The sequence below is a fragment of the Ylistrum balloti genome, unplaced genomic scaffold (genome assembly GCF_031769215.1).
Source record: "Ylistrum balloti isolate Yb309-2 unplaced genomic scaffold, AGI_CSIRO_Ybal_v1 Utg370540, whole genome shotgun sequence".
Lineage (NCBI taxonomy): Eukaryota > Metazoa > Mollusca > Bivalvia > Pectinida > Pectinidae > Ylistrum > Ylistrum balloti.
This window is the reverse complement of record NW_026782343.1, coordinates 569229-591829: the sequence shown is the minus strand read 5'-3', so window position 1 is coordinate 591829 and position 22601 is coordinate 569229. Positions and strand designations below refer to the sequence as shown.

Genomic DNA, 22601 nt, shown 5'->3' with positions numbered 1-22601 from the left:
AAGTAATAAGTACAGAAATCTTCCTAACATTTATCACAGGTTTTGGCGCAAAAAATAGCAAGAAAAAAATGGCCCTACTCTTTTATCTTGTACTATAACAGTTAAGTGAAAGGCGACTTATATTTGTAAGGAATGGAATGTTAACAGAAATGGCGCGACAAAAATGTAGAAGAAAGCATGCACGGTAAACAGTACAGGGAATCCGACTTACATGAGCGGCGAAGATGTTGCGGGAAAAAAAACTGAGAAAATTCTGACTGTTGCACCTTCGGACTTTAGGGCCTTCGGACTATTGGGCCTTCGGAATATAAGGCGGTCTCCGAATTTAGTCCCAGGGTCATCCCCTGGATTTCCACATTTCTCCATATACATTTATTGTTATTATTGAATTTTCATTTTTGTACTCATCCAAATGTCCAAAATTCCAAATGAGCCCGAGAATTACATGTATGTAAGTGCTATACATAATTGAAAGTTTAATGTTACTGCACCAAATTAAAGTGCTCCTATATACAATAGATAGATCCAGAGTTGATTGTCACTCTATACAGACCTGAGCTAATTTAATAATTTACAATGTACATCCAAATAAAAGTGTTGCATTAAAGTGAAATAAGTAATTACTGATCCGATAATTGAATTGTTGTATTTAGTTTAACGTTTTTCACGGTTACTAGTTATTTTTTCTTACCAAATATATTATATGCTATCATGAACAGCAATTTCCTTTTTTTTTAATAATTGATGTTAATGGATGTTTTAGAAAACAACAGCAACGTTATATCAACTTTTAAATCAACCTGTCAAAAATAAAAAAATATATATATCTATTTGTTGATATGATCATGTGCATTACATATTTCCCGGCTTAGTTCGTCTCCGACTTTTAGTATCGACCAAAATAACATTCGAAAATTTCTCGCCTCGATTATAGTACCCGTAGGAAGCAGTCGAGGTGTTCCTACTGCCGAAATAAGCAGTCGGAACACCTTGGATTCGAATCAGGTACCTTAGATAGAAGGTGCTGTGGCGAGGTGTTTCGAATGCGATATAACTGTCATGGCGGCGCCTATGTTCTCCAAACGTGAGTCCCTTGGAAAGAGAATATTTGAAGCATCTTCCTTTCTGAACTCAAAATCCAAACACAAGGGCACAGTATTGAATCATTATTTCAATTGTTCAGTAGGTATACATTATAAATTTACATTATTATTATTGTTATCTTTTGATGTTTAGACGACTGAACGCTGTGTGTCACCTGTTTTGGCGTATACAGCGCAAGAGAAGATAACATATATAATAAGTGTTCTGATAATACATTGTAGGTTTAATATAATCAAGTAAAGGCAATCAAACAGATGGGGACACTGACCTATAATGGTCATGTATTTGAATGACAGTTACTGTGACAGTAATCAATTTGTTACTCAAATGCAGGATAGTTTGCACTAGAAGCACAAAATTCTTTATTCGTTTGCAACGAAAAAGCTCATCGCATTTTATGTGATACAAAAGCCAGTGTGACACAGCATAAGAAATGTTCTTATTTTGTTATCTTTAACTTTCTGCGGAAATGACAACTTGGACATGTATTATTGACTTTGTTCTCCGTTTATGACAAGTGAGTTGCCGTTGGGAACATTTAAGTGCCAATGTCGTAGGTGGGGAACATTAAGTGCAAATATCGTAGATGAGCCTGACTTTACCAATGTTCAAGTTTTAGTCACATCATAAGCAATGGAATTGATAAACTTTATTAATTGAACAAAATGTCAGACAACTGAAATATTAACTTTTAGTGTAAAAATGTACATGGGTCCTTGGTTTGGATAAAGAGCAGGCGTGATAATGCCAGCACAGAGGTTAGGGTTAGGTTAGCATTAGGGATTGATTATTAAGTAATTTTAATGGACTTCCAAATACTATCAACACATTTACCTATTGTAGAACCCCATTCCTCTTCCTCTCTGGTCTTAAACCAGTCCTCTTGCTGCGCCTTGCTGAGTGTTAGGCTACACTGTAGGTCTACAATTAGGCCAGGGGGTCGTCTTCTAAAATTGTAGTTTTAGAACAGGTCAAGTAGCATAATAGCCCCTCTCTACCTCATCTCTGTATCCCACTCTCTCCCATCTCTTGCTACTTTCCCCTCCTACTCAATTGCCAATCTTTTCTCGTCTCCTGAAAGGCCGTAATAGTGGATGTTAAAACTGTTAAATAAATAAATTGGTTTTTGGGTCATGTCAAAACTATGATGCCCTTTTTTGTTGTACTTGTTCAAAAGAACTTTATGTGTTTCTATTTCAAATTATCCAGTATTTCAATTACAATTACAAACCAGGACAATTCAAACATTTTTATTCAAATATTGGATGTGATGGAAACTTTTGAGAATGATAGGGTAATAATCTGTGGTGATTTTAACCTAAATAAGTTATAAGAAATTATTGTGTACATTGCTCTTGTTGATAAATTTAGGGAACACCATCCTGATACTAGGTGATATACTTGGCAATGTGTTAATCCTGTGAAACAAGCTAGAATGGATATTTTCTTGTCTCTGAAACTCTTTGTTCAAATGTCAGCAAGTCTAATTCATGCCAGGCTATAGATCAGATAACTCTGCGCCAGTAATATCTTTAATAATGAATGAATAAGAGATATCACGTGATGGCCTGAGTGTACTGACCGGTGCTTGTGTGGTGGGGACATTTTGATGTAATTCTTATATTTCTCGACATTTTTCTAAGCTCCAGACTCCAAGTAAGTGTACACGGACATTCAATTACAAACTGTACCCTATATTTTTGCACCATATTTAGGATATCAGGTCAGTTTGGCGATTTTTGTGATTCATAGTGACCGAACAAAGGACAGCCATCTTAGCTATATATAGCCACATATAGAAACATTACTTATATAAAATACGTATAGTGAACAGTATATATAGTATGGCGTGCTCGTCTAAAACTGATACAGGGTTCCATATTACCAAAGAACAGGCTCTAGTTTTCACAACCCCTATTTGTGGAGCTGCTACTGATAAACGGAAACAAATGTCTAGTCCAGTGTCTCCGGACATTATCGAGAACAAACGCCCTGATTTAGGAACACCGGGTTCTCACGTAACCGGTAATTCAAACATGGCTGGCAATAAACTTGAATCCCAAATTTCACCTGAATTTCTGCAAGAATTTGCCCAGATGCTTGCTCCTACCATAGCAACAATGGTGGCTAGTTTAATAGAAAACTCACTCACTCAGACAATCCAACCTATGATACAGAGTGCTGTGAGTACCGCCATTAATAATGACAGCCAACTCGACAGTATCGTCACTAAAAACGTCAGGGAAAAAGTGTCACCCCTCTTACAAACAATTGAAAAGCAAGCATCAGAATTAAAGGATCTGAAAACGGAAATGAATGATCTTCGCTCAGAGTTGGAAGAACAACAACAGTACTCCAGGCGCACTGCGCTTAAATTCCACAACGTCCCAGTACCCCACGGGGATCTTTCTGCTTTTGATACACATGAGGCAGTAATAAACATTGCTCGTGCTATCAAGGTAAACATAAATCGGGAGGACATTTCCAGGTCCCATGTTCTGGGTAAGGTCAAAAATGGTACGACGACTGTTATTGCGCGCTTTGTTCGCTACACAGACCGACACAAAATCTTCCAAAACAAAAAACAGTGTAAAAACCTAGACAACAACATCTTCATTACGGAGAGTCTCACAGGACACCGATCAGGACTTGTAAGCCGTCTCAACAAGCTACGCAAAGAAAAACACATTTATGCCCTGTGGACTATGGACGGCAGAATCTTTTATAAAACGAGTGAATTCTCCGACAAAATCATTATAAAATCTGCAGAATGTGTAAGAGCACTAGAGTTGAAACATCACCCAAGCTCCGTATAATAGATTCCGTGTTTTTTCCTAAAAATGGTCATGTATATATGTCTATGATAACATAGAGGTTGTATCTTATGAAAATTTTTAATATCACATATTACAAGTTTGTTATGCGTCTCATGATATATTAAAAAAATTGTATGTGTCTAATGATATATCACAATTTTGGTATATGTCTAATGATATGTTATAAATTTGATATATGTCTAAAGAAATATTACAAATGATTTGAGTCTAACGGAATAGAACACAATTGGTATGCATTATATATATTACAAATATGGTATGTGATATATGGCATCTGACAAATTTGAGATGTGTCTAATGATATATTCTAAGTTTCGTCTGTGTCCAATGATGCATGTATATAACAAATTTTAGGATTTGTTTCATGATATCATATTGAAAAAATTGGTGATATGTCTAATGACATATTACAAATTTAAATTACGGTAATATTTTATGTGTAATGAAATAATACACAAGATATATTAAAAATTTGATGTGTGACTAAAGGCATAAAACAATTTTTGATATGTGTCTAATGATATATTACAATTTTTGGTATGTGTCTAATGATATATTACAGATTTTGGTATGTGTCTATTGATATACAATGTATTACAATTTTTGGTATGTGTTTAATGATATACAATGTATTACAATTTTTGGTATGTGTTTAATGATATACAATGTATTACAATTTTTGGTATGTGTTTAATGATATACAATGTATTACAATTTTTGGTATGTGTCTAATGATATGTTATAAAATTTATATATGTCTAAAGAAATATTACAAATGATTGAAGTCTGATGGAATAGAACACAATTGACATGTATTATGGTATACTACAAACATGGTATGTGAAAAATGGCATATAACAGATTTGATATGTGTCTAATGATACAATATAAATTTTCGTCTGTGTCTAAAGACACAGAAATAGTACACATTTGGTATGTATTATGATATATAGCAAACTTCGTATGTGACAAGTGGCATATGGCAAAGTTGATATGTGTCAAAAAATGTATTACAAATTTCCGTCTGAATTTAAATGGCTCTTAATATTTAATTCTAATAATGTGGTTTGTGTCTAATGATATATATAAAAAAAAAACCTTTGTATATGTCAAATGAAATACTACACACTTGCTATGGCCTTGGTGATATATTACAAAGTTGATGTGTGACTATCAGCATTATAACAAGTCTTGATATACGACTATAGGAATAAAACTAATTTGATATGTGTCAAGGGAAAACTTACAAGTTTTGATATTTGCCTAACGATTTATTGCACATTCTGGTATGTGTCAAGTGATATATTATAAATTAGATATATGTCCTAATAAGATATTACAAATTTAGTATGAGTATGCGACTAATTGCACATGGCAAATGTGATATTTGTCTGATGATATATTACAATTATTGGTCTGTGTCTGATGATATATTACAATTATTGGTCTGTGTCTGATGGTATATTACAAATATTGGCCTGTGTCTGATGATATATTACAAATATTGGTCTGTGTCTGATGATATATTACAGATTATTGGTCTGTGACTGATGATATATTACAAATATTGGTCTGTGTCTGATGATACATTACAATTAATGGTATATCTAACGAGATATTTCAAATATTGGTATGTGTCTTAAGATAAGATACAAATTTGGGTAAATGTCTAATGATATATTACAAATATTGGTATGTGTCTAAAGATACAGTACAAATACTTGCATATGTCTAATGATATATTACAAATATGTCTAATGATATATTACAAATAATATATAACTAATGGCATAATGCAATTTTGCTACATGTCTAATGATATATTAAAATATTGTCTAATGATATATTAAAAAAAATGGTATGTGTCTAATGATATTATCAATTTGAATTTGATATTTATCTATTGGAATATTACAAATCTGGTATAGACTAACGAAAATACATTTTGCTGCGTACTACGAGATATTACAAAATGGTATGTGACTAATGGCATACTGCAGATTTGTTATGTGTCTAATGATATTGTACAATATTAAGTCTGTGTCTAACGATATATTACAAATTTCCGTCTGTGCCTAATGGTATATTACAATTTAATGATATATTAAAAAGATTGGTGTGTTTCAATTTATGTTAGGTCCTTTACTTGTCCTGTACATATTGTTATGATGTTATATCTGAAAGTGTTTATCTAAATGTAATTATCTAAGTTCTCCATCACGCAACGTGCCATACACAGATATACTCTTGTGAAAACCATGTTTTCTCTTTACGATTTTTTACGTCATTTTCCTTTATTTTCTATCTTGTATCTTTTCTGTTCTTTTCTTTTCCTTGTAAGAATTACTACTGGGTGTATTGGCTATAAAACCTTGGTAGATGGACCTGATGGCTACTCTATTGTCTACTCTATTGTTTATGTAATTTTTGATGATGATGGGTAATGATTTAATGCAGTATAGAGTAGCTATTGGTTGCTTCTACCAACGGATACACGGTATAAATACTACATTACATTTTTTCATTTTTATTTCTATCAGTAAACTGTTTACAAGATGTAGGTCTAGCTTAATGAGTATCATTACTTCTTTATTATTAGCCATTCACGCTACTCTGTCTGCCATTACTAATAACTCTTGCTTTCTATTAATTTTACAACTTCTCATCCTGTCATGTAACGATGTCCATCCTAACCCCGGCCCTATCGAGAAAACCGACATTTCTATCTTTCATCTAAATATTCGAAGTCTGAAAAACAAATTATCATTTCTAGAAAATATAGCATTAGATTATGATATTGTCTGTGTCACCGAGACTCACCTTGATAACTCCACCGTAGACGCTGATATACTCCTTAGTGATTATGATGTATACCGTAAAGATCGTGGGTCTCCGGGTGGGGGGATAGCTATTTACGCTTCCAGGCTCTTGTGCACCCGTCATAGAGCTGATTTGGAATTCCGGGTGGGTGAAATTATTTGGACAGAACTCCAGTTTTCAGAGCAAAAATATCTTCTTTGTACTGTGTATAGACCTCCTAATTGTGATCGTTCCTTCTGGTATTACTTCCGACACTCAATTGAAACGGCTTTTAATGAAACTTCACACGTAGTAATCGTTGGTGATATCAACGTTGACCTCTTAACTATTAATAATAATCATGTATTTGTTGATATCCTTGACTCCTTTAATCTATCGAATATCGTTCAAAGACCGACACGTGTAAGACGTACAAGCTCGACCTTACTTGACCCGATTATTCTGTCTGACACGTGCAGTTTTAGCTACACCGACGTAATAGATATAGACAGTGACATCTCTGACCATAGCGCGACAACGGTTGAATTGACAGTTAGGACTAGTATTAGGAAGACTTATGAAAGAACTATAAGATGCTACAATGACGCAAATTATAACTTATTTAATAATAAATTAAACGATACGGACTGGGTAGACTTATTTGCGACTGCTAACTCTCCTGACGATATGTGTGAAATTTTTACAACGCGATACCTAGACATAGCTAGGGAATGTATACCGACTCGGACGGTGACCGTTAGACCTAATGACAAACCCTGGTTTGACTCAAATTTAAGACGTGAAATTTGGAAAAGGAATAGACTGTTGAAATTGTATAAATCAAACCGCTCCAACAACAACTTATCTAACTTTCGGAAACAACGTAATCATGTGAATAACTTGAAGAAACGAACAAAAGAATTTTTTTATGCTGATATAAATGGAATTTTAGATCGATACTCGAATTCAAATCCTAGAAATTTTTGGAAAATTGTACGTAAATTAGTTAAATCTTCAGACGAATCAAACATTATACCCCCTATTAGAAATACTCATGGCAACATTGAAATGACCGATGATGGCAAAGCTAATATTTTAAATGATTACTTTGTTTCCATTTCTACTATAGACGACATTAATATAGAATCTCCGACGGTAGAATTACGGACAGACTCGACAATATCAGATATACATTTTGAATTGAGGGACGTAATTGACATACTTAAATCTTTAAATGTGAATAAAGCTGTTGGTATAGACACAATCAGTCATAATATGTTAAAAAATACAGCAGTATCAGTAGCTTTCCCACTATCTCTCATCTTTAGATCCTCTCTGGAAACTGGGGTTTTTCCTAAAATGTGGAAACATGCATTAGTGATACCATTATTCAAAAAAGGGGACAAACACAATTTTGCTAATTACAGGCCAATTTCATTATTAAGCACTGTTGGTAAAGTTTTTGAAAGATTAGTTGTAAAATACCTTAATAACTATTTACTAGAAAATTCACTGATATACAAGTTCCAATCTGGTTTTCAACCTGGTCACTCGACAGTACATCAACTTATCGAAATTTATCATACTTTATGCGAAAATCTAGAAAAAATGCAACCTACATGTTTAGTTTTTTGCGATATATCGAAAGCGTTTGATCGTGTGTGGCACAGGGGTCTGGAAGTGAAACTAGCAAATTATGGTATTCGGGGTAAACTTTTAAATTGGCTTGTTAATTATATAAGTGAAAGAAAACAGCAAGTTTGCGTGGGTAACTCTAAATCCTCTATTAAATCTTCTAATGCGGGTGTTCCACAAGGCTCAGTACTTGGTCCCCTATTATTTATTTTATATATTAATGATTTAACCGATAATCTTCAGAGTTTCTCAAAATTATTTGCCGATGACACTTCTTTATTATACTCGAACCCATCCCCTTACAACGTTGAAACTGTAATAAATGATGATTTAGAACAAATTCAAAATTGGGCGAGAAAGTGGCTAGTAAAGTTTAATCCAACTAAAACAGAAGCATTACTTATCCATAATTCCGAATTAGACTACGCGATAGATATAAAATTTGATAATGTTAGTGTGAATTTTGTAGATAATCATAAGCATTTGGGGGTAACATTTGACCAGAATTGTAAATGGACAAGTCATATTGAGGACATTTGTAAAAAAGTATCTAAGCAGATTAGTATCTTGCGAAAACTTAAATTTATTCTAGGTAGACAAACATTGTATAGAATATATAATTCTTATATTATTCCACTATTAGAATATTGCTGTGAGGTATGGGATGGATGTACTCTCGGTGACGCAGACAAATTAGAAAAACTTCAATTAGAGGCTGCTCGTGTGATTACGGGGTTACCATCTTATACGAGCAGAGATTCCTTATATTCTGAATGTGGGTTAGAACCACTTTGCTTTAGACGCTCTAGAAGGAAATTGCAGCTTTTTTATAAAATCAAAAATAACTTAACACCTGATTATTTATCCACTCTTCTTCCCCCCTTAGTCTCAGAAAATTCACCCTATAACCTTCGAAATGCCAATAATTACTCCATACCAAACTACCGTCTACAACTCACAAAATCTTCTTTCTTTCCCTCTACTATTCATCTTTGGAATCAGTTAGATCACGATATCCGACAAAGTGAAACATATTCGGTCTTTAAACACTCTCTCCGTAAAAACACAGACATTCGAATTCCGCCCTATTTTCTTATTGGTGATAGAAAAACTAACATCCTGCATGCCAGATTACGTAACAGATCCAGTACTTTAAATAATGACTTGTTTCATGCTAACTTAATTAATTATAAACACTGTCAATGTGGGCACTATATCGAAGATGCTCATCACTTCTTTTTTGTATGTAATAATTATGCCTACCAACGCCTACAACTTTATCGTGAGCTTAATGATTTCATTCCACTAGACCTCCACCTTCTATTATTTGGAAACTCCGAGCTGACTAACCAGGAAAACGAAACTATATGCCAATCCACCCAAAGATTTATTATAAATACAAACCGGTTTTAAATTATACTCTATAGTAAATTATAATCGTTCCTTCCCAACTCGGGTGACAATCGGTTGAGATATGTTATTTCCAGAAGGATCAGCATGGACCAAGGAGAAGGACATCGGTGGCACGGTTTTTGATAGACATTGACAAGTTGAACGCTAGGAAGAGTGGAATAGTATAAAGAATGTGATTGTCACCTGGGTTGGGTTAGACCATATCGCTATTGTTCCTTTTTCACTACATTTGTAGATGTACTCTCTCTCTCTCTCTCTCTTTCCCCCCCCCTCTCTCTTTCTCCCCCCCCCCCCCCCCTCTCTCTCTCTCTGCTCTCTCTCTCTGTATATATAATTGTATCTTGTAAATTTCGAATAGGTCATCTTTTGCATTTATATGTGTCTGTTATTTATCTTGGAACGGGCTTTATATAAGTTTGTAAACTTGTGCCCAATCCATTTGTATATACAATTTATGCAATAAATAATGAATGAATTTAAGAAGGGGAAGGGCCTTTGGAAACTGAACAGCTCTTTACTGTTGGACTCTTGATGTGGATAAAAAAAATGCATAGAGAATAGAAAATAATTGTTTACCTGTTTATAATCCTGATACTCTTAATCTTATTCCTGATAGTAATATACAATTTGTAATAAATGATCAGTTGTTCCTAGAAACTTTGCTCATGGAAATAGGGGGAAAATCTATTTCATATGCATCATATAAGAAAAAACAAAGTAATGGAAGAGAGGAAGAACTTAAATAATTAATAGATTCTTTGGAGGATGAAACCAATACAGATCAGGAGCAATGAGATAGTGTTAAAAGGAACTTGAGGAAATCTGTTTGAAAAAAAACTTCTGGAGGATGATCAGAGCTAGAGTTAAATGTATAGAAGAAGGGAAAACCAACATCTTACTTTTTTAGTTAGAAAATAGAAACTTTATTAAAAAATTTGCTCCAAAAATTCAAAAAGAAAATGAGGTCATTACAAACCAAGAGGATATTTTGGCAGAAAATAGGACTTTTTATAAAAAGTTATATAGATATTGATAAAATTGATTGAGAAATCCATCTGCAGAATTGTAATGTTAAAAAACTAAGTGATACTGAATCTGAAAAAATTAAGGAGACCATAACATTTGATGAAGCAAGGAAAGCTCTCAAAGACATGAAAAATTATTAAAGTCCTGGGTCAGATGGATTAAATGCAGAATTCTTTAATAGCGTTTTGGAAATATTTGGGTAATTTTGTTGTCTCTTTCATAAACTATGCTTTTACAATTGGTCATTATTCAGTTACACAGTGGCATGGTGTAATGTTTTGTATTCCAAAGGGAAATAAGCCTCGCCATTCCTTAAAAAGCAGGAAACCTATTAAATATTACCTATAAAATAGCTTCAGGGCCAGATAGGATTAAAACAGTCAATGACAATCAGGCAGGACTTTTATCACGTAGGTACAGAGGAGAAAGTATTCGCACTGTTTATGATGTCATGCAGTTTGCAGAGGAACAAAATACCCCAGGCATATTAATGTTAGTTGCCTTTGAAAAAGCTTTCAATTCAGTATCTTCAAATTTTATTGACAAAGTCTTGAATTATTTTAACTTTGGTGAAGATATAAGAACATGTGTCCAAATTTTTCATTATAATGTAAATGCATCAATCAATCAAGGTGGCAATATTTTTTATGTTGAACATGGATGCCAGCAAGTGGACCCTTTTTCTCTGTATATTTTCATTCTCTGTGCTGAAGTTTTGGCTTTAGAAATAAAAAAAAACAATTGTCATATTAAGGTTATACATGTTGAAAATACACCAGTTTTAAATGTTCAGTATGCTGATTACACTTCATTAATTCTAGGTCAGTGATATCTCTCAGGGAGTTAGTTGTAGACTTTAATAATTATGCCAGCATTTCAGGTCAAAACATCAACACCAGCAAAACACAAAGTATTTGGATAGACAGTAGAAAGTGAACAGACTTGCCTGCCAGAACTGAATTTACAATGGAGACAGTAATTCATTGTTTATGGGAATGTCAAGAGGTGCAAATTTTACTTGGGAGATTTGAAACTCTTCTTGATTTATCACTAATTCTGTTTGCTTATAACCAGGAATCATTTCTTTTTTGAATAGTAACACAATATTGTAATCATGTGGATAATGAAATTTTAATTCTTATCAAACATTATATCTACAAAACTAGATGCCTTAGCAAATCCCTACACCTCATTGCACCCGTCAATGTTATAAAAGATCATTTCCTGGTTCAAAAAAATTATAGATAACAGTAAAAGTGAGCTTATTAAAGGATTTTGAAAACAGATTAAGGAAAATGGAAACCTCTTTTGGAATTATAATGACTTCATCCAAAGTTTATTTTTGTTTGATTTTTGATGTTATTATTATTATCAATTATTAATAACCCTTATATAAATACCCCTAATTCATGATTTTGGTTCTAGTTGGCAGCTTTGAATATTTTTTCATGATCATCTTAACCCAGGTTGAGCCCAATTTAGCTCACTGTATAGCCCACTTTTACATTTATATACCATGAAACTGCCTGTCTGATCTTGATTCTTCTTTCTCTTCCCCCTCCTGCCCTTGCTATACTTATCTCCTTGTTTAGATATTTTAGCTACAGACTGAATGTCACTGCTGTACACTGTATCATTCTTTATGACATTCGACTTCTGTGATCGCAAAGGTCAAAATCATTCGTTTGAACAAATTTGATACTCAATTACCTGAGCATCTTATTCATCAAATATTAGTGTTCCAGACATTGTTTATATATATAGATTGATTGAATTAGTGATTTACAAAATGTCATCAAAGAATAAGACAATTGTTAACATGTTTTTGAACAAGAAGATATAAACACTATCTAGTATGCTTGTTTTTATACATCTACTGGATATTAGATCATGAACTTTGGTTTTAACATGCAGAAAATTCATCACCTAATCTCCAGCATAAAAACAAGCAGACAATCCCCATTCGCAAATATCACAATATCACACAAATTCAACAAATACCTACACCTGCACAATTTTATTGGAAACGGTCCCTCACATTGTCCTGGCCATGTAAGAGGCTTCTTTAGATCATTGATGATGCAGAAGGTCCCTCTGCTTTCCAGTTCAGTTGTCATGTTGTTAGTGAATTTCTTTCAAATGGAGACTTGTGTATTTTTCTATGTATTATTATCCAGTAAAGGTAGAATACAATACCATGTTTTTAATCTTTTTTGTTGTGATATTATAACTGAAGTTGACCCCTAGATTGAGAATATACTTGAACGATTAGCCACAGTGAGTTGTCTTTATCAACATTCTGATATTACTGACAAAAAGGAAAGTCAATTACAACAATTTTTTTAATGTACTCTCCACTTCCCATTTCGATGTTGTTTTAATAAATTTCTCCCATGTCACTCACTGCCTCAACCAGAAATAAGCCCGCCATCTTTGTGATACCATCAAAATTCATGAGTATCTGAAAGGATGCATCACATAACCATTATTATATAATAAACTGTATCATTGCCTGATTTTTTCCCCAAATAGTTCCAAAGCTCAAGGTCTCCCTGAAAACATGAAAAACAGATAAATCTGTTAATTTTGTCATTATTACTTGTGTTTGTAGGTTGGATTAACATTGCCGGATACTAACACTGTACCCGATGCTGTACATGATATTTGTATGGAGGAGAAATCTTTCACGGTACAGGGATTGTCAGTGTTAGAACTGATAGACATGGATTTGATTGGAGCTTTTATCAAAACAGGTTAATTACATTGTTATACTGGATATACATTTTACATATTGGTTGAAAATAAAACCATTTTAGCTGTTGTAGAAAGTTTACACACATGTTTTTGATAAAGAGATCTTATCTTTTTCAGAGGTCCAAATTGCTTATGGATTATCCTTTCTGAAAAATTTCGATTACTATTATCAGTAAAATATACATATATTATGATAATCCGAAATCACTTACTTAAAATTTATTACCTGATCCATCTGAAGCAAGATATAATGTTTTTATTTATTTTTTTTAAATAAATGTGTTAGCACAGTGTTATTTCCTGTCAACAGGTCGCCTGTGTCTGATGTCTCACAAGACTCACATCGACAATGAGGACTGTGTTGCTGTTCTCCCTAATGGTGAGTATAATCTCTAATGATACAGGACACTTCAAGGTCAACTCTACAATCTGGGCCTGAATTATTATAGTTTGTGAAGTTTTATTTTTATCAATGAATCTTAAGAAGAAACATTAGTAATCCTTTTCAGTTTTATACACAGAAAACCAGCTGTGGAGCAGCACTTTTATGATTCTGATTCATATCTATTGTAATCATTTTTGCTGTTTATTTCTCTGTGAACAATATATATATAATTTTGTTTCAAATTGAATGATAAGGTTAAAATTCTGATCGTTATTTGTACATTTTGTTTGATTTGCTTGACTATAAAAACAATTCTAATGTTGTTTCATCTTTTTGTTTGCCTGGTTAATTGCCTTTGATTAGATAAACTTATTTTCATTGAGATTTGGTCACTGTGGTGGCTAATGGCTACATCAGAGGACAGGAAGCCCGTCACATGCTTTCCATATTAGAACACAACAGTACAGCATTGTCTGATCTTGACTTCCTGAGAAATACAAAACATTCTGAATGTGTTTAACAAACCACTTACCTATGTTCTTCACCTGATAAGGCTAAGTCTGATGTTCTACTGACTGAGGTATTGTAGTCACTCATATATTACCACACTACAGTATATATACTTGTATTATAATCTGTGTATTCCAGGTCACCTGATCCTCCACCTGACGAAAGACACTTACCAGTGTTTAGGACTGGAGGGGAGGCCTGCAGAATTTCCTCGTAGGAATCCGGACAAATTTGGTAATACATGTACAAACAATTGATAGTAGTCTGCTTCAGGACTTGTGTCACTGATAGGTTTTACGGTGCATTCTAGTAAGTAGATGTACCATGTAGTCATTTCTCTTCAGTCTACTTGATACAGCCATTAGTTTAGTGCTTTAACATACTGTTACTACGTAATGAATAGAAAGTGTAGAAATTGAGCGTACTGCACCTACTTTTATATAGAAAACATCAAGAAGATAACAATATGGGTTCAGAATCACAATTCAAACTCAATTCAATAAAACTTGAACAAAATAGAAACAAAAGAAAGATTTACATGGCGACACCTAAAAAGGTTCAAGGAGAATAAGACTAGGTGTTCTGAAAAACAACGACACCCACCATGCAAACCTTAGTCAATCAAAGTAAGTAATGTCATGTTCTCAAGTGAGAACAATGTACACAACACCGGAACCAACAGGCAAACTAACGAGCATCAAATACATACAGCTTCATGTCGCACAAAGAAGTAGAATATTTCTCAATGAGATCACTATGGCAACCATAAAACTTCCCCATAATTTTCATCTACCTCCATCTTTTGAACTCTTGTGTTATGACTTTGTCAGTTATTCGACGACTTCTTACATGAAAATTGTGATAATGAGAACAGGCCCTTGAATATCGAATCAACTGTGACATGTAAATACCTTAGGTTGGAGATGCAGGGGTATTGCTATACAGAAATGGAAAATTCACTACAGGGAAATTGAAATCATTACATTTATCATACAGCTTGATGGAAAGTTGTCCATGTTGGTTTCGTTGATAGAAAAGATCGAGATAAGTAGCTGATGCAGAAGAGTCTGTCATATCTTTTGTTTCCAGTAATGGTGGATATATATAATGGACATAGTCAATAGATATCTTGTTATTGAAAAACAAGATGTCATCGATATTAGAAGGTGACATTAAATGACTTTGCAAGGTCTTTGTGACCTATTTAAAAAACAATAAGCCATGTTTGTTTTTTCAGTGTAATTCATATATCTGTGATAATGTAGAATCTATCACAGTGAATCATTAACTTATTTACATTGAAGACTGATGACAATAAAAACGGTTTTGTACAGTGGTCACAATAAACCTCCTAGAGAAATGCTTCAGACCAGAAAAGAAAAAGTATCAACAAGTGTTTAGAAGTCTTCGAGATCGGCTTGATGTGCGGTTTGACGTCATCATGACATGGACTCCCAATGGTAAATATAGCTTAAGAATAGGGTGTGGTGTCTTTATTATCCAGCTCCCATGGTTAGAAGGACTGAAACTAGTTAATGTCATGGTACATATCAGCTTTTTTCTTTAAAACAAAACCAGATCAATGTGAAAGGATGAATTTGTCTAAATTTGGTAAGTAGCATTACTGGAAGAAAGGACAATTGTTTTGGGGCCCATTAGGGGAATTAAAATCCTCTTCTTTGTGGATAAAGAGGTTTGATGAAATTGGATTTGGAGAATTAGTGAATGAAAGAGACATCAGTATTGTATAAAAGCAGAAGAAAGGGGCTGAAAATGGGAAGACTGTCTTGAACGAGATATGTACATCATTATTTATTTTAATGTCTCAGTGTGGTACAGGGTTGATACCATCATGATTTATTTTAATGTCTCAGTGTGGTACAGGGTTGATACCATCATGATTTATTTTAATGTTTCAGTGTGGTACAGGGTTGATACCATCATGATTTATTTTAATGTTTCAGTGTGATACAGGGTTGATACCATCATGATTTATTTTAATGTTTCAGTGTGGTACAGGGTTGATACCATCATGATTTATTTTAATGTCTCAGTGTGGTACAGGGTTGATACCATCATGATTTATTTTAATGTCTCAGTGTGGTACAGGGTTGATACCATCATGATTTATTTTAATGTTTCAGTGTGATACAGGATTGATACTTACTTACAACTCTCACCAATTTTAATTGAAATCCTCTAAAGATAAGCAAACCTTTTTACCTTAATCAGATGCTGCACTGTGCTCCAGCTCCTTACAGAAGTACTTCCAGATAAAAGGTCATAATTGTTTAAAGACACCTGTGAAATGTCAGCAGAGACTGTTAAAACATCTAGAGATTCCCTTACTTGATGCAGAATTAGACAGCTGTGATGAACGAGAATACACCGAGGATGACATGTACGAGTGGCTGGGAGGGGTAGCCGTTAACTCATGTCTGTAAGTTTAAATAACTATAGTTAAATAATTTTTGTTTTTCAGGGGTTCCTTAAAAGCTATTTTAGAGATTTTCAAGGATTTAATAAAGTCATGAAGAACAGATTCGACAGACTTCCAAAATATTATATACGTACCATAATTCATATGTTGTAGGATACCCTTCCTCTTTGTTTCTGTCCTTAACTGCATGGTTCTCTTGCTGCAATGTGCCTAGTTAGTGTTAAGTTAGAGCTATAATTATGCCATCAAAATAGTTTATGAATAGGTCTGGTAGTTTAGATGTGTGGTTGTCTGATATCACCTGTCAGTTGTCTTATATCACCTGTGTGGTTGTCTCATATCACCTGTGTGGTTGTCTCATATCACCTGTGTGGTTGTCTCATATCACCTGTGTGTTTGTCTTATATCACCTGTCAGTTGTCTTATATCACCTGTCTGGTTGTCTTATATCACATGTGTGGTTGTCTCATATCACCTGTGTGGTTGTCTCATATCACCTGTTTGGTTGTCTCATATCACCTGTGTGGTTGTCTCATATCACCTGTGTGGTTGTCTCATATCACCTGTGTGTTTGTCTTATATCACCTGTCAGTTGTCTTATATCACCTGTCTGGTTGTCTTATATCACATGTGTGGTTGTCTCATATCACCTGTGTGGTTGTCTCATATCACCTGTTTGGTTGTCTCATATCACCTGTGTGGTTGTCTCATATCACCTGTCATTTGTCTTGTATCACCTGTGTGGTTGTCTCATATCACCTGTGTGCTCATATCACCTGTGTGGTTGCCTTATATCACCTGTCAGTTGTCTTATATCACCTGTGTGGTTATCTTATATCACATGTGTGGTTGTCTCATATCACCTGTTTGGTTGTCTCATATCACCTGTGTGGTTGTCTCATATCACCTGTCATTTGTCTTGTATCACCTGTGTGGTTGTCTCATATCACCTGTGTGCTCATATCACCTGTGTGGTTGCCTTATATCACCTGTCAGTTGTCTTATATCACCTGTGTGGTTATCTTATATCACATGTGTGGTTGTCTCATATCACCTGTGTGGTTGTCTCATATCACCTGTGTGGTTGTCTTATATCACCTGTGTTGTTGTCTCATATCACCTGTCAGTTGTCTCATATCACCTGTCTGGTTTTCTTATATCACCTGTGTGGTTGTCTTATATCACCTGTCAGTTGTCTTATATCACCTGTGTGGTTGTCTTATATCACCTGTGTGGTTGTCTCATATCACCTGTGTGGTTGTCTCATATCACCTGTTTGGTTGTCTCATATCACCTGTCAGTTGTCTTATATCACCTGTGTGGTTGTCTTATATCACCTGTGTGGTTGTGTCATATCACCTGTGTGGTTGTCTCATTTCACCTGTGTGGTTGTTTATATCACCTGTGTGGTTGTCTCATATCACCTGTGTGGTTGTCTCATTTCACCTGTGTGGTTGTTTATATCACCTGTGTGGTTGTCTCATATCACCTGTGTGGTTGTCTTATATCATCTTTGTGGTTGTGTCATATCATCTGTGTGGTTTTTATATGCCCCTTATTTGAAATGAAATTATGGTCCAGTCAGATCTTGTTAATGTTCAAAATTCACAAAATCAGCACAATTTCTGATCGATCTTTAGTTGGAGGAAATTTGTATTTCGGACACATAAACAATTTGTTTGGAATAATGACTTTAATTCCTTATTGTATATATTCTTCGATGTTTTGAAAAATTCTCAGTAATTACCACTTCCATTTCACAACTTGATCATTTAAGGTAAGGTACAAAGTTTGACAGATCTTAAGATATAAATTACACATTTTCAAAGGTGAAAACGTAGTTAAGCATTCTAATGCATTAAAGTGATTTGTTGTACACTCATGGTCAGTGACAGTTATATCAACGAACAGCAATGTTGATGTACAGATTACACATTTCTGGAGTTATGCTTTATGACAGGTGATCCAGATAGCTACTAACCTATGGTTACCCGGGTCAGACACGGGAAGCTGACCATTTTGTCTATGTCCATTATACATGTAATGTTTCTATTGGTAGGAATGGTGATCCAGATAGCTACATTACAACATATCGTTACCCGGGTCCAATGCGAGAAGCTGACCATTCTGTGTATGTCCAGTACAAAGGTTTCTTTTCTCCCAGCACCATACATGAGGTGTTGGAGGAGCTCAGGTATTCTTATGATTTATCCAGCAATAAGCCCTGGGAATAAGCCTGCTGATGTCTATATCTGTTCATTAATTTATCAGTTGGTATTTCAATCTTCTGTAATAAGCCAGCCCCATGACTTTGAGTAAGAAATTATGTGTTTGCCGCTGAGCTTATAGTAAGACTGATAGTGATGAAGATTTGATCTTAATTAGAACCAGTACACTATTGTACTGTGTTGAACATAATCTTATGTGTAGATCTTGACATTATATGGACTTAAATGGACTTAACGAAAAAGAAGCATTTGCTTGTAAACATGTCTTCAATATACTGTGAACTTGTATCACTCCTGTAAAAATCAATGATGAAAATTTTATACTTTTTCAAACATTAGCAATAGTTAACCCAGTCATATATCTACACTTGTATAAACGTTATCTGACTACAGGGTTTGTTCTTGTGAGTCTAGCTACATAATTTGTATCGGACATTTTGGACAGTTTTCACCCCGCACCACATGTTTACTTTTGTTGAAGTACTCTGTTTCAATAATCTGACATGACTATAGTTTAGATGATACTAACAAATTTAAAGTGGTACCCAAGTACATGATGATAATTGAACAGCTGCTGTACTTAGAAATGATTAACTCTGCATCACAATCAGGAGTTTAAAAGAATCATATTAGTGTAGGTTCTACTGTCTAAACTCACACCGCTATTTTAAAACTATTAATTTGCAATTTCATGACTTTGCAATTCAATGAAATGTTTTTAGATATTTAGTAAAGGATAATTCTTCATAACAGTCATCGTTTTTTGAAGTCATTAAATATTGAATATTATGAAATTTAGTCATTTTGGATCAGTGTACTTCTCTGTCTGGTTTTGACCAATTTTGGATTTTCCTAATTGCCTCCAAGGTTTCAACAGATTAGGCTCTTAGCAACACTGAAAAGTCTTCGGAGGATGAAACAACAGTATGATGCAGGTTTATTCCTTATTTGACTTTAATCTATCTAATTCTTTACTTTTATGGCAAGGTGCTATTGTGTCTTTTGTAAAATCTCCATTTACTAAGTCAAAAGAGCACAGTTTCACTTTGTAATAAGACATTTGACTATAGTGATAGAAGACTATAAGCCTCTTCCAATTTTCTTGGCGTTCTGAACTACATCAGATTAGCAGAAAGCAGTGTCCCTCTAAACATTTTTTTTGCAGAAAATACCTACAGAAGGCGAAAATTCCCTGGGCGTGTATGACAGTTCATGGACTTGTTGACGCACCAGTATCGTGGGGAACTAAGGATCATGGTTTTCTATCTAGTGGTGACAATATTTACTCATTTCTGGTGTTTCAGGACCAACGTTATTGGTGCTATAAAGCTTTCTCCTTCTATGATGTTGTTGAATAAATAAAGTGTTAACACAAACATATGGTTCTTTTTACTATGAAGTGACTTATTATCTAGCATACATATAGAATTTTATATTATGATAGAATCCATTATTTCAGTATCTCACTGCTTATCCACATGATGATGGATTGATATCAGTAATCCCATTGACTTTTACTGGGTATCAACTGAACTTTGTTTTCAGAGTCAGTAGAGCATGTATGATTTCAAGTGACGTGTGACCAAGTTAAGAAAACCAGCTCTAGGCCTGTTAAATGGCATTAGCTTATACACATATACAAAGAGTGTCCTAGGCCCAGTTAGAAGTGGAACAAGGACGTTAAGCTCCCAAAAAGAAAGAAAGAAACATATACAAAGATATGTAAGCAAATCCATTGTAGACATGCATAATGTGTTCCTGTTTTTCTCATCTCGCTGACTACAAACTGTAGTTACTCCTTCATTACAGTCATGAGTGACACGGTGTTGAAAACATGACAAATTATGAAAATGTCCGGACAAAGTGACAGCTGTTTCCAATGAGAGATCATCTAGTCACACAGGCACCGCCGTCTCTCGTGTCTATTACCAGTAAAATTCAAGATGTCACCGATATAAAATTCCCATTTCACCCTGTAAGATGTAAGTGCTGAATATCATCAATACCATTGAACTAAGAAATTACAAAAGTTAGTTTGATTATTAAGAATTTCTTCTTTCGGAACTTTATTTTTTGACTGTCATATTGGCAGGAAGACCTGGCATCATATGGGGACTATTTCTGATCAAACCAAAATTAAGGCATGAACATTTGAAGTATGATATCAATATTTGGAATGGACTGCAAAGTAAAGAGTCCATTAAAAATATTAATAACATCCATTGACGAAAGTTGTTCAAAGACTGGTCAGAAATATAGCAAGTGGTTGGGAAAATTTTCAAAGGTGGGTAAAACAAATCTGTGAACACTTATCATTTCAGTTTAGATTTGCTGAGACAAGTCAAACTGATATTTTGTGTCGGGTTTGTTTTTCAAGTCCAGGTTTTTACAGCAGCAAGAAGCAACAATTTGAATTTTTCACTCACCACTTGTTAACACTAACGATCAGGAGACAGAAAGACAATTTAATCCATAATTACAGGATTTTGAACAACATGCATGACAATGGAATAAAAGTTCTTATAACACAGCCAGTATAAGTTTAGAGTGTGATGTTACAATGACTACATGGTCAGACAAGTGACCAGTGTGAAGCAAAATAGCACTGGCGAACTTAGTGTAAGAGATGGTAAGGAATGGACTAACTTTTTCTGCTGCACTACAATCCTAAGTACACTGAGGTCAAAAGTGTGATGAGATGGTAAAAGGTTATAGACCAAACGAGATCCCAGTGGGATCTTGGCGCCCACCATTTGAGGATCTGTTTTCGGTTCTTGAAGATTTGCTTATTTTTTTTTTTGCAGGTGTTGTAAATGTTCATGAACTGGTCTTCATTGAATGTACTCAATGATTGCACAAGATATTTTTATTAAGCAACTATTAGCAAATATCATTTGAAAAAGATCCCAAAGTATTATTAGATAGCAGTCAGTTACAGGTGGATAATGGACATGGTCTTGAATCAATATGATAGAATATCAAAGAAAATATGCTTGTGCTGTATTACTGTCGACATCCAAGATGGCTGCCTGTGGGCCACCTTGATTTCAAATCAGTCCAAAAAAGGTACAATGCACAACTAGGGACCAAGGGAAACCAATATCTATGAAATATCAGAAGGATCTATCCAGTACTTTCTCAGAAATAGCTGTAAAAAACTTTTACTTTCAAAATAAAAGAAGGTCGACAAACGTCCATCTTGAATTGGAATCAGTCCAAAAAAGGTACACTGCACAACTAGGGACCAAGGGGTACCTGCATATGAAATTTGTGAAAGATTCATCCAAGTAATTTCATAGAAATAGCAGTAACAAACTTTTACTTTCAAACTCCAAGATGGCTGCCTGTCAGTCATCTTGAATTTGAATCGGTCCAAAATAGGTACAATGCACAACTAGGGACCAAGGGGAAACTGCATATGAAATTTGAGAAAGATCCATCCAGTACTTTTCCAGAAATAATGGTAACAA

At 34.4% G+C, this 22601-nt stretch overlaps 1 protein-coding gene across 2 annotated transcripts; it reads left to right on the top strand.

Annotated features, from left to right (window-relative positions):
- Positions 1–1000: 1000 nt before the first annotated feature.
- On the top strand, positions 1001–20489 carry LOC132556025 (ribonuclease P protein subunit p40-like). 2 transcript variants are annotated; one of them, XM_060220418.1, is made up of 9 exons: positions 1001–1182; positions 13426–13567; positions 13879–13947; positions 14602–14697; positions 15798–15923; positions 16696–16903; positions 18963–19097; positions 19999–20066; positions 20297–20428. In XM_060220418.1, exons 1-9 carry the CDS (start codon positions 1060–1062, stop codon positions 20335–20337), a joined length of 1008 nt encoding a protein of 335 aa, XP_060076401.1. In that variant the 5' UTR covers positions 1001–1059; the 3' UTR covers positions 20338–20428. The 2 variants fall into 2 exon arrangements, with proteins under 2 accessions (XP_060076401.1, XP_060076400.1); XM_060220417.1 differs by lacking the exon at positions 19999–20066 and having other exon boundaries at positions 20297–20489.
- Positions 20490–22601: the final 2112 nt, after the last annotated feature.

Bases quoted from the DNA above. Each gene is read 5' to 3' on its own strand.
- LOC132556025 (XM_060220417.1), top strand. From the start codon at position 1,060: ATGGCGGCGCCTATGTTCTCCAAACGTGAGTCCCTTGGAAAGAGAATA. The intron at 1,183-13,425 runs GTAGGTATACAT...TTGTGTTTGTAG, and splicing joins ATCATTATTTCAATTGTTCA to GTTGGATTAACATTGCCGGA. The intron at 15,924-16,695 runs GTAAATATAGCT...TACCTTAATCAG, and splicing joins CATGACATGGACTCCCAATG to ATGCTGCACTGTGCTCCAGC.